Genomic DNA, 12,693 nt, shown 5'->3' with positions numbered 1-12,693 from the left:
GCAGATTCAATGGATCTTTTCAGACCTATAAGCTTATGCAACTCTCTCTACAAGATTATCTCTAAGGTCCTTACCTCTAAAATTCTCATATTGCTTCCTTCCATTATATCACCTCAGCAAAGTGGTTTTATCCCAAGAAGGCAAATTTTGGACTCTATCATCTCTGTTCATGAAAACATCCATTCTCTAGCCTTTTCTAAAAAAGAAGGTTTTTTTCTGAAACTTGACCTTTCTAAAGCCTATGATAGAGTGGATTGGGATTTTATGATGGATGTTCTTTCTGCTTTTGGTTTTAATCCTAGGAGTGTTGGCCTTATCAGGCAACTTGTTTCTTTGGCTACTTTCTCTGTGTTAATGAATGGCTCCCCCTCTCCTTTCTTTAAAGCCTCAAGAGGTCTCAGGCAGGGGGACCTCCTATCTCCAATGATCTTTATCATCATGGCGGACTGTTTGGGGAGATGTATTGGAAAACTGGTTGAGAAAAGGGAGTTTTGTGGTTTGAATCCTTCTTCAGCAAATCTAATATGCTCTCATCAGTAGTTTGTTGATGATTCTATAATAATGGGAAAAGCCACTATGAAGGATGCTAGAAGACTAAAAAAGGCTTTGGATAACTATGGAGAGGCTACTGGTCAGCTTATAAACTGGTCTAAAAGCTTTGTTTATTTTATCAATACCCCGGAGAGAAGGAGGATTAAAATTAGTAACATTCTAGGTGGCCAAATTGGTAGCTTGCCTGCCTCCTATTTGGGGCTCCCTTTAGGTCAAGATCCTTCGGATACGTTTTGGGGAGCCTTGGTGGATAAATTCCATAAAAAGTTGTCTGGATGGAAGGGAGCTCTACTTAGTCAAGCAGGTAAAGTTCAAATGCTAAAAACCACTCTTCAAAGTATCCCTCTCTATGCCATCAGTCTGTTTTGGATTCCTACTAAGTATGTTGAGGCCATTGAAAAAATACAGAGATCCTTTTTATGGACAGGGGTTGAGGAGAAGAAGAGAATGAACTTAATTGCTTGGGAAAAGGTCTGTAAGCCTATGAATAAAGGCGGTCTGGGCCTTAGAAGAATAAGAGACAAATGAATAACTTATGGCCAAGTAGATTTGGAGAGGATATAGAAATCAAGGAGAGTGGAAAAAAACATGGGACAACAAATATAAAAGCCAATGTCCAAATCTTCAAAGTTTCCTCAAAGCGGAAATTATCCCAATTGGATCCAATATTTGGAAAAATATCTCTAGGACTAGAGACTTAATTATCAGAGGTACAAAATGGAAGTTGGGGAAAGGGAATCTTATTTAGTTCTGGGAGGACCCTTGGCTTTTGGAGATCCCTTTAAATGAAAACCCTGAGTGGAACAAATATCAGAACCAATGCAAGGAAAGATTTGGAACCAAGGTGAAGGATTATTGGAAAGATGGACAGTGGAAAGACTTATCTCAAGTGGATCAGTCTTTGGGTAGTTTGAACAAAGTCATGAACTCAATGGTGAGGATTGAAGAAGAAGACTAGTTAATTTGGAAACTCACAGCTAGTGGTACTTTTACTGTGGCATCTCTTTATCATCAACAGTACAATAACATGGAAAGTCCTTGCTGGGCTAAAGCATGGGTGAAAGGCCTTACCCCCAAGATCAACATTTTCTTTTGGATAGCCCTCCAAGACAAAATTCTTACTGTAGAGAATATAAGAAAAAGAGGTATCAGCATACCAAGTTTTTGTACTCTTTGTAAGCAGAATGAGGTGCTCTTTCATTGCCCCTTCTCAACTGATGTTTGGGGAAGTTGTCTGGATCAATTCAATATCAGTTGGAGCTTCCCCAACTCGATTCAGGAGATTTTCAAGTCATGGCATCATCCTTCAAAAAATAGAACCACTACCTTACTATGGAGAATTTCTTTACCACACATGTGCTGGGGTATATGGAAAGAGAGAAATGATAGAATTTTCAGAGAAAAGAATACTAAGGCTAACATTGTGTTTGAAAAAATAAGAAGAAGCATAGTGGAAAATATGAATATTATAGGTGGTATTGATAATCCTAACACTAAGGAGGATCAAATTGTCTATAAAAAATGGAGATTAAAAGCTCAAGAGAGTACCCAGAGTAACCCTAGAGAGGGAGTGATATGGACCAGTCCGCCTAGGGGATGGATGAAAATCAATTTTGATGGGGCCTCTAAGGGAAACCCAGGGATTGTAGGATGTGGAGTGGTCCTAAGGGATGAATGGGGAATATGTAAAATCATAAAATGTATTCCTATAGGAAAACAAACCAACCATGTTGCCGAAGCCATGGCGGCTTATCATGGGATTATCCTTGCCAAAGAAGCCAAATGCACTAAAGTTTGGTGTGAAGGAGACTCCTTAAACATTATCAATTGTTTAAATATAAAATTCCCGCCATCATGGTCGATTAGTAATGCTATTAAAGCAACTAGGAAAATCAGCGAAGAGTTTGAAATGTGTGTTTTTACACATGTTTATATGGAGGCCAACTCTTGCACTGATTGGGCAGCCAACCTGGCTTGCTAATCGGGAGACATCATCACTAGTTATGGTGAAATGGAGATTGCAAGTGAAATGAAATCCTTGCTCAATCAGGACCGAAGCTATACAAGGCAACGTGGTACTTTTAATCATTATTTCTAATGACCTTTCCGCCTTTTTTGATGCAGGGCTTGCTTGAAGATAATGAGCTATTAAATAGGTGTCATATCATCATTATTTGGCATGGATTATGGGTGCTCTTACAAAATAACCACAGAAACCAAAGGAAAAGTTATCAAAACAAGAGAAGGCATTGCAAGGAAGGTACTGGAAAAATGGGAGGAAACAAGAAGAGATTTGAACCTGCTTCTTGCTCTGAATGGAGAAAGAATGAAGAAGTCTGGAGTATCCTTCAGTAGGGGGGTCTCAATGTTTTCATGGAACGACTGAATGGGAAGGACCCCACAATTACCAGCTACTTCATCAAGAACTGGAAAAATGGAAAAGTTCTGATTGGATCACATATGATGAATGTAGACGAAGAGGTTATCGTTGAGGCCACGGGGATGACTATCGAGGGTATGAAATTTTACAGGGACAGAGGGATATCAGATAAAGCTGCAGACAAGTTTCCTATTATGGATGGTGAGAGAAGAAAGATGATCAAAATTGACAACTCCTACCACTCCCCTAAGAGAATTTGCAGGCCATTGAGGTTTGTCTTATTTTCTTCTATTGAGTATATTACCTTAGATGGTAGGTTTACCAGGGCTTATGGGCATCACTTCATCCTTCTTAACCATTTCCATCATGGAGAAAGGGTTAGCCTTCCCTATTACTTGGCCTGTTCAATGGATCATACTATAAAGGAGATCTCGAAGGACCCTAAAGGCGATCATGCCCTCCACCAGGGGCTTATGGTCCTGGTTTATAAAATGCTAAAGGGGAAGTGCATTGAAAAGCCTACCAAAGGCAAAAATGCCAGAGATGAGACTACGGAAAGTAAGGATAGTGGTTTCAACTTTAATTCTGAGACCGAGGGAGAGTTGGAAGAAACTAACAAAAAAGGGAGAATTAGGGCCAAGAAGAGGAGGATTATTGTGGAATCTGAAATGTCGAACTCTGAAACTGATTCCCTTGAGGAAAAACCTGTTAAAAAGAGGAAAGGGAAAGCCTCTGGAAAGAAGGCTCAGAAAAAAAACACTAAAAAGGGTAGCAATTCTGATCTCAATTATGTTCTGGTTGAGTCTGAGGAGGAGGATGATGATAATAAGAGGATTGATAGTCAGGACAAAGAAGGGGAGGGTAACCCGGTTAAGGATAATTTGGAAACTGTGGAGACCATGAATACCACTAGTCTGCATAACGAGGAAAAAGGGGGTCAAAGTGATAGTGGTGACAAATATACCATTAAGGCTTTCTATGAGACCATTACTACTTTGGTGAAGGATATTAATAGTTCAAAAACTGATACACAGGCCATGGCAAGAATTACAGTTGGTGACAAGCCCTTGGCAGAGCATGTTAAAGAGTTAGTGGCCGTTCTGCATAATGCACAAGCTATTGAATGTATGGTTGGAAAAATCTTAGCCATGGAGAAAAAGGTCAATGAGATGGGAGATAAAAAGGAAATGGACAACAAACTGAAAGATTTTGGCAGCAGAATTGACAAGCTAGAGCACAATGTCAAGCAGCTTGTTGATCAAAATTTCCAAATCCTTAAATCTTCGGTGGACAACATGAACATCTTTATCAACAGGTTCGAGAATAATGCAGAGAATGATGGTGATAAAGAGCAGATGAACAAGAAGGGTCATGAAAGGAGGACCAGAGCCAACACAAAGAATAAGGTCGACATCGATGGTTGTGAGCTGGAGGATATGAAGACCTCAGTGAACAACATGAAATAAATGGTTGTTCACGCGGAGGAGATTCTGAATAGTATTTAGTTCCAGTTGTTGTCCTTGGTTCTGTCTCTTTGCTGTCTTTTGCTTTCCTTTTGCTGTCTGTTTTGAGTTTTATGTAATGATGTACTAAGTTGTGCCCTTCCGGTGGGTTCATTTTGACTTTTTGAAGTGATCAGGCACTTTTTTTAGCATTTCTGTTTTCCTAGCTTGTAAAAGGTTCAGGTACCTTTCAAATACCTGTTTTTACTTAATCAAAACTTTCCTACATTGCATTACTTGTTTTGGTAATCCTTGTGTAGATCCTCAACCCCCAACTTGCATTAATGTCCTAGGATGATGCCTTACATAACTCTAGATACATATTTGTACATTTTGGCACCTAGACCAATGGATAATATTTAGATCTTAGGACTGTTGAATTTTGAATCTAGGAATTCAAAATTTGAAAACAAGTAACATGATTGCACTAATGATCTTACCCAAGGGATTGGATCACAATTGTAGTCATGTCCAAGTTGATTGAATTGTTTAAAATTGAACCAAAATGATTCTAAGCAAAATGATATGACACATTTGAGTGGAATAGGTCTTGACATAGTACTTGCATTAAAATGGTCAAATTATATGCTTAAAACATCCATTCAAAATGACAAAAAATATGTGAAGATTATACACCTTTCTATTGTACAAAGTTATACTTGCATATCATACAATGCCACCCACACTATAAGATTGAGTACCTTACACTTGCATTTCAATTGTTTATCTTTTACTTTAACACAAGTAAACATCAATTTAGTACTATTAAAATTCTCCTTTCACTTGTAACATACAATGCTACCCATATTCTAAGATTGAGTATCTTACACTTGCATTTCAATTGCTTATCTTTTCACTTAATACAAATAAACATCAATCTAGTACTATGAAAATGTCTCCTTTCACTTGAAGGGCATAAGATAATTTAAGTAATCAATACTAAAGGATTGAAGGCTATTACTCTTCAAATTTGATCTTGGTAAGTAGTCAAGAGAATTCTACATATTCTTATAGATATGTACTTTGGAAAAATGAAACAAAAAATCAATATTTGATAATCTATTATATAAAAAAGTTAATGTAAAAACTCTACAATTTATATTTAGAAAATTTATAAAATTGACCCTCAAAAACTAAAATAAAAAACTAATATTTGATAACCCATTATATGTAAAAACTCCACAACTCATATTTAGCAAAACAAAGATTATATAATGATTTAGTGGTAAGATTGAAAAATGTCAAATTTGAGAGAAGCATCACATTGCAGACTGTTAATACATATTCACCGCAATTTGGGGAATTAATGGCGTGATGTAATACAACATTCCCTCCCTCCTTCCCTTGAACAGTCATAACTTGGCTAACCTTTTGATGGCGTCAGCAGCATCGGATGCAGACTTAGGAACCTCCATACCTGATAAAAATGTCACCCTTGAAACTGCGATCACACACTTATCACACTCCCAAATCTTCCACAGCTTCACTTCCCATACCTGTGTGTCACAACAAAAATTGATATTGATTGCTTCAATCTAATTTTTAACATATGCTCATACAATCTAAGGAAGGGAAGTTGGAGAAGCAACCTGGAGTCTTTTCCCAACAACAATGGGTGTGGCCTTTGCATACACATGGTCTCCTAAAGCTGCAGCCCTCAGATGATTGATATTGAGCTCAATCCCCGCAATCCTCTGAAACCCTGACGCAATGTGTGCTCCCATGCTGGCCAGACCCTCTGATATCAAACCAGACACCCCTCCATGTAATACCTTGAACGGCTGCAAAACCCCAAATTAGCAAACACATCAACCCTTACCCACCTGGGAATACAGAAACAGGCAAACACATGAAACAGGCAAACACATCAACCCTTACCCACCTGGGAATACAGAAACAGCCAAACACATCAACCCTTACCCACCTGGGAATACAGAAACAGCCAAACACATCAACCCTTACCCACCTGGCAACACCTTTCTGTGACTACAAAGCGTCCTGAAACACACTCTCCATTCACCAATTCAAGCTTAAATCCAAATGCCTGAAGAGCTGCATCTGCTTTGTTTGATTCCGCTTCGCCTTCTGACATTCTACACTAATAATCCCTATGGGGTGGGATGAGATCTCTCTTTCCTTTATTTCTTGCTTGTGGGTAATTTACAGTTGAAAGGATGAATTTCATGTGGTTGGTGCTTCTGCTTACCTGACCAGCAGGTAGAATCACGTTCAACAACTCGCTCATTCTACTCTTTCACTTTCATCGATGTTTGCCCTTTTTTAATTATAATACGGGAAGAGCACTTCCAATTATTCTTCATTTCCTACTCACCCAACATCCCACTGATTATTTTTTTTTAAATTAGAAAAATATAATTCAAATTTTTTAGTAAGACTCTATTTTAGTTTTAGTAGTAAGAATTTTAGGATTTCAATTGGAGGAATTTTACAGCTTTATTGATACCCATAGCACATTACTATAGGGCATTTGTGCAAAAGTATTGGCCATACTCTTGTGCACATTGTGGATCCCACAGCGTGTGTCATTACTACAACAACTATAAGCAATTAAGTCGCATAGAGAGACAACAACAACAAAAATCATCAAGATATGATGTACTATTTAGGATCTATGGGTGCACGAAGTTAGCTATAATGACTATGATATGTTCCCCTTATTTTATTTGTTTAGAAAATTTTGTAACAAGAAAAGTTAATTATTCTCTTAATGCTATTTCAATATTTCATAAATAATAATTATATATTAATTTTATTTATTTAGAAAATTGTGTGAGGAGAAAAATGTTTATGTTAGTACATGCCACATGTTCAGTTCAATGTCTTATCATTTGTGAGTGGTTAGTTCAGGTTTACTCTTGACTTATGCTAGAAAAGAAGTTTTTGAATAGGATATGGTCGTCCATCAAAACATAAATGATAGAAGAATTTCATATGATGTTTTGGTTGTCATTGTGTTATCGATCAATAACATATCCACTTGTCACACAAGATTTATGGCCTAATTTTTCAAGAGTTTGGCTATAAATTATTACCATGTCAAATCCTTTTATGTGGTACTTCTTCATCTCACAATCTTACTACCAGTGGGCAATTTAGCATGGATAACTTTTTTCGCACACTTTTGAAGTTTTAAAATCTCAACCTAGTTGCAAATTGTTATGACAATAACAATGCAACTTTTAGCATAAAAAATAATACACTCTAGCAATCGCTCAAAGAATATTTGTACATTTATATTTGGGTTTATATAATTTATTTAATTTGGTTAAGGTGCCATGTTAATTCAAATGGTGACACCAAGAGAAGGTATTGAGAAAATATAGAGATGTGAAGTTTTGATTGGTGGAGAAGACAACCTGCTTACTAAAGAGCATTGCCATGTAACCAAGCCTTTATTTTCAAAGTTCTACAACAAAGATATTCAATTTCTAATGGAATTCATTTGTCAATAGTTTAGATATTAATTTCAATCATCTACTTCACTTATCAAATGAACTTTATGGTTTTTTTACTTCAATTTTAAAGTTACAATTAAGACCTCATATGCTAGTAATATGTCATAATGCACAAGATAACAATTATTTGTCTAATGTACACCCCTCATTAAAATTTATGGTAAAAACTAAATATCTCACTAGTGTGGGTACCTCCTAATCTCTACTTGTCATTAACAATTTGAGAAGAAACTCATCATCGAAAACTTTGAATCACTTTGTAGTGTAGGATGATATACTAAAAAGGATAAAAGTGTTACTACTTACTAAGTTGTCATTAGTTTTATGTCCAAAATCATTCTATATACTCTAGTCGGTTACTACTACCGAAATATTCAGTCGGTAAGCACAGAGCAGTCGGTTATAGAAGAAAGTAGTCACAGAGCTTAGTATACACCGAGCTATCTACCGAGTAACACTCTATGTCTACCAAGCATCAATAAAGATATACCGAGTGAAACGTGTTACCAGATTCATTGAACCTAGACACACACGGGAAATGTGTTACAAGATCGAGGAACAAAGAACCATTATCACATTGGAAATTGCACTTAAAGATTGTGTATGATTTTGAGGTCATCTATCCAATGAAATATTTTGTATGGTTATTCATTCGATAAATCATGTTTGTAAGATCGAAGCATGAACCAGATCACCGACATAAGAGATCTATTTATACAACATGGATTGGGATCAAATAGAGATATAAGAGGTGTATGAAGCAAGACATGTGTAATAGATAAGGAAGCACTGAGTATTGTGACTGTCAGAGACACAGAGGTCACCGAGAAGGATTTTAGAGAACAGTCAAGGAACAAAGTAAACTGAAGGGTTTACCGAGTTACTCTATGGATTACCGAGGTATGCTATAAGCAAGGTAATCTCATTTTGAGCACATAGAATCTACTATAACATTTCAGATGTGAAGTTGCAGATATTTGTAAGGATTTTATTGTAATATTTTGAGTTGTAAGAGAAACCTTTAACAGGGTAAAAGACTCTAACAAAGTCTATAAATTGTAAAGCCTTTAACTAGGTGCAACATTTAGAATAAGTGTTGTAAAATCCTTTAGCAAGGTAGATCTAACGATCTTGATACTCCTAATAGGGTAAGCTATCAGAAATAGCTAAACATGTAGCTCTAACCGAGCACCCTTTATTATTGCAGTAGTGAAGTTGTGGGTGCCATCCCCACCATAGTTTTTCTCTCTAACCAAGAGTTTCTGCGTAACCAAAATATATGTGTTATGGAGTGAATCATATATGATTGTTATTTATTTGTTTTAGCTTTATGTTATGTTACAGTAGTTTTTGGTTTATGCATAACAATAAAGTTATTGTTGAAGAAAGGATTTGAAGTACTGATTCACCCCTCCCCTCTCAGTACAGTAGCTTTCCATATTGGGCCTAACAATTGGTATCAGAGCCTCAATCTTGGAAAAGGGTTTAATAGCCTAAAGAAAAAGATCTTATCAATGGAAGGCTATAAACAATCTCGGAGAATTGTGTATCTGCAAGAAGAGTTGGATCATGTTAATCAAGTGATTGCAGACATGAAAAGACAAATGAAAAAATCATTGAAAGTCGGAAGAAGATTGTTTGATGATTTATAGGACTCTCAAGAGTTAGTGGAACAGATTGAGACATCATCTGAGAATAGTATATCTGAAGAGACTGAAGAGATGATTGGAGAACTGAAAGAAAAGAACAAAGCACTCACTGATCAGCTAAAAGCAATGAAAAGAGAACATGAGCATTTTAGCACACAGATGACTGAAAATCTAGATGCATTGAGGATAGTCGAGGATAAGATAAGAGATATAGAAAGAGAAAAACAACAGCTTGAAGCATTAGTATCTGAAAAGAATGATGAAATCACCAGGATGACTGGAATACAAAGTAATCTGTCAGATCAATTGGGCTATGCACATCATGAAGCAAATCTGAAGGATAATGAGAATCAAGCATTGAAACTTGAATTATCAAGGTTGATTGATAAACTTGAAACAAAGAAGAAATCCAAAGAAACACTGAAGAAGAGTTATGAAGCATCAAAGATGTTGGATGAGCAACTGAATACAAGAAGACCCAATAAAGATGCAGGACTTGGTTACAAAGGAAAAGACTCTACCGAGAAGGGAATCCACACTACCAAGAGAGGAGAATCATCAAAGCAAGCTGGAAACAAGAAGAAAATCAAAGGAAAGAAACCTATTTGCAACTACTGTGGAAATCAAGGTTATACTACCAACTTGTGCCAAATCAGAAAAGGTAAGCAACTGAATGTCACTAGGTCTAATGGTTATTGTAACAATTGCAATAAATATGGTCACACATCTAATCAATGTAGGACAAAGTCTGTTAACAATTATCAGAAGGCAAAATTCAAAGGATTTTGTAAAAACTGCAATAGATATGGACATAGTACCGAGAAGTGTTGGTTTAAGCAAAAGAACTATATGAGGTCTGCACACCGAGCAAATACTAGAGGCTACCAAACTCACACAGATCCTAACCGATAGTATTCTACAGTACCATGGGATTACAATACAAGGATATGGTGTGAATACTATGTAAGATATGGACATATAAGTGCCAACTACTTTATAAAGTTTGGAATGAACAACCAAAGATCGTGGAGAAATCCTGGTATGACATGTTTTCATTGTCACAAAGTTGGACACTTGGCTAGAGATTGCAGAGATCAACCTAGAGGAGACACTGAAGAAATAAAAGGCAAATTACAGATGATTTGGAAAAATAAGGAAATTATGCCAAATGAAGAAAGCACCTTACCCATCGAGTTAGGTGCACCTATTCCAAATTAATCGGTGAAGGTATGAAGGGACTGCATTCTCTCAAGGTTAAATCTTAACAGTTCCTATTTTATCATGTACTTAATTCAAAATCTGCATAACTAAAGATGCATTAGGAAATTTGAAATTTTATCAAGTCTTTTGGAAGCCTATCTAGTCGGTGAATACAGGAAGTCTGGCTACTCAGTAAAAGCATAAAAAGGAAGTGGTACTGAGTGCATTTAATGTTTTATGACCTAACTGCACGAAGCTCGATAAGATATATTGTGTACTTAAAGCTTTTGCGTGGTCATTTTACACTTACCAAGTTTTCAAGAAAGCAGAGAAAAGCGATTCAAAGGCGATCAAACCTCCTCCGAAGCAAAATTCAAGGTATTTACATCAATCACAACGTATTGTCAAACTAGTTTACCAATCATATCAGTTGTGAATGTCTGTTTTATATTTGTTAAGTGGGAAGCATCTGTCGTTTAAAATTTTTCAAACCCTAAGGATCTTTTGTTAAGTGATTATCCAAAATTTGAAATGGCACCTAAGATCCAGAAGCTCGTTGTTGTTGAGAACATTGAAAAGCCCTCACTGAAATACTCTCTAACTCCCAAAGTAGCATCTAAACCGGATGATAAAACTGCATTTTCACTCATTCTGGACAAGGTTTTACTAGTTGAGGATGTCAGATTCTTCACTAAGTGTCGTGTTAAAGAACTAGGTCATGTTGAGATCAAGGACACATTTGATGAATTGTGTACCGATGGGAAATTGGATAGCAAGTATGAACACATTAAAATCAAGGGATTGACCGAAGCCCTAACCTATCCCCGTGTCTTCAAACCCCAATGGGTCAAGTTTGTTCTGAGCAGAGTTCATGATGATTTCATGTGGTTAGAGGATAAACCATTCAAAATCACCAAGGAAATCATTCATTTGATCACCGATTACCCTATTTTTGATCATGCCCGAGCTCAGAAAATGATATCACAAAAGGAATTGATCACTTTAACCGGAGTTGAATCTGATTGCAGAGGACTGAAATTGAACAATGTCACAAATGCAGAGTTGAAGTTTGCCATTAGAGTAATAGGTTATTGTTTCTTTCAATCGGCAAGGGAAAATAGTGTACCTTGTGGAGCAGTCGATTTAGCATATAAAATTGTGAAGAAAGGAATGAAAATTGATCTATGCGAAGTATTGTTGAAAAACCTGTTTGAGAATCTAAACACCATAAGGAAGTGGAAGAAGAACAACTCGGCAAACACACTGAAGTTTGGATCACTTTTAGTATGCATGTTTTTCTATTTTGAGAAATTATTTCCATCAGTCGGTAATGTAGTTTGGGAGCTACACCGACCAATCACCCATCAAATCAATGACTTCATCAAATGGCTAGGTGATAACTTTAATGATATTATGGATGATTACTTTAGCAAGTTTCAAGAAAAGATGCATAATGGGTATAGAATTTCACCCCAGTTAGTAGAGAAATACAAGGATGACATATGCTTTGAAGTAGACACTGACTACTGCTATGTTAATGTTGTGGAACCGAGAACTCAATCTTTGCCACCTATGGGTTATGAGATTGATTTTGACATCACACAACAACAGATAGATGCTTTTCTTACATTACCAAGGCATGCTACCGAGCTGAGATACGGAACATATGAAGAAGTTAAAGAGAAAGTTAAGATGAGCATTGTAGTACCAAAGGCTACAAGGAAAGCAACAAAAATGATCAAGGCATTAACAGAGAAATTTGGAGAAGGTTCTTCCTCCACACCTGTCAAGGGCACTCTAGTCATCACCGAGGAGGAATCTGACACCCAAGAAGCAACTATTACATTGAGCACCAAGTTGCCTAAAGGGAAAGTTTTGAAAAGGAAGAAACAGGATACATCAAAGGTATCACCGACTCCTTTAGTAAAGCACCC

General features: G+C 36.7%; 1 protein-coding gene across 1 annotated transcript; it reads right to left on the bottom strand.

Annotated features, from left to right (window-relative positions):
* Positions 1–5,625: 5,625 nt before the first annotated feature.
* LOC131044207 (1,4-dihydroxy-2-naphthoyl-CoA thioesterase 1) lies at positions 5,626–6,685 on the bottom strand. The gene is made up of 3 exons (XM_057977485.2): positions 6,401–6,685; positions 6,024–6,215; positions 5,626–5,930 (listed from the first exon to the last, which is right to left on the bottom strand). Exons 1-3 carry the CDS (start codon positions 6,524–6,526, stop codon positions 5,787–5,789), a joined length of 462 nt encoding a protein of 153 aa, XP_057833468.1. The 5' UTR covers positions 6,527–6,685; the 3' UTR covers positions 5,626–5,786.
* Positions 6,686–12,693: the final 6,008 nt, after the last annotated feature.

This window comes from Cryptomeria japonica, chromosome 6, assembly GCF_030272615.1.
Source record: "Cryptomeria japonica chromosome 6, Sugi_1.0, whole genome shotgun sequence".
NCBI lineage: Eukaryota > Viridiplantae > Streptophyta > Pinopsida > Cupressales > Cupressaceae > Cryptomeria > Cryptomeria japonica.
The sequence above is the reverse complement of the archived record's forward strand: the minus strand, read 5'-3'. Positions and strand labels throughout refer to the sequence as shown.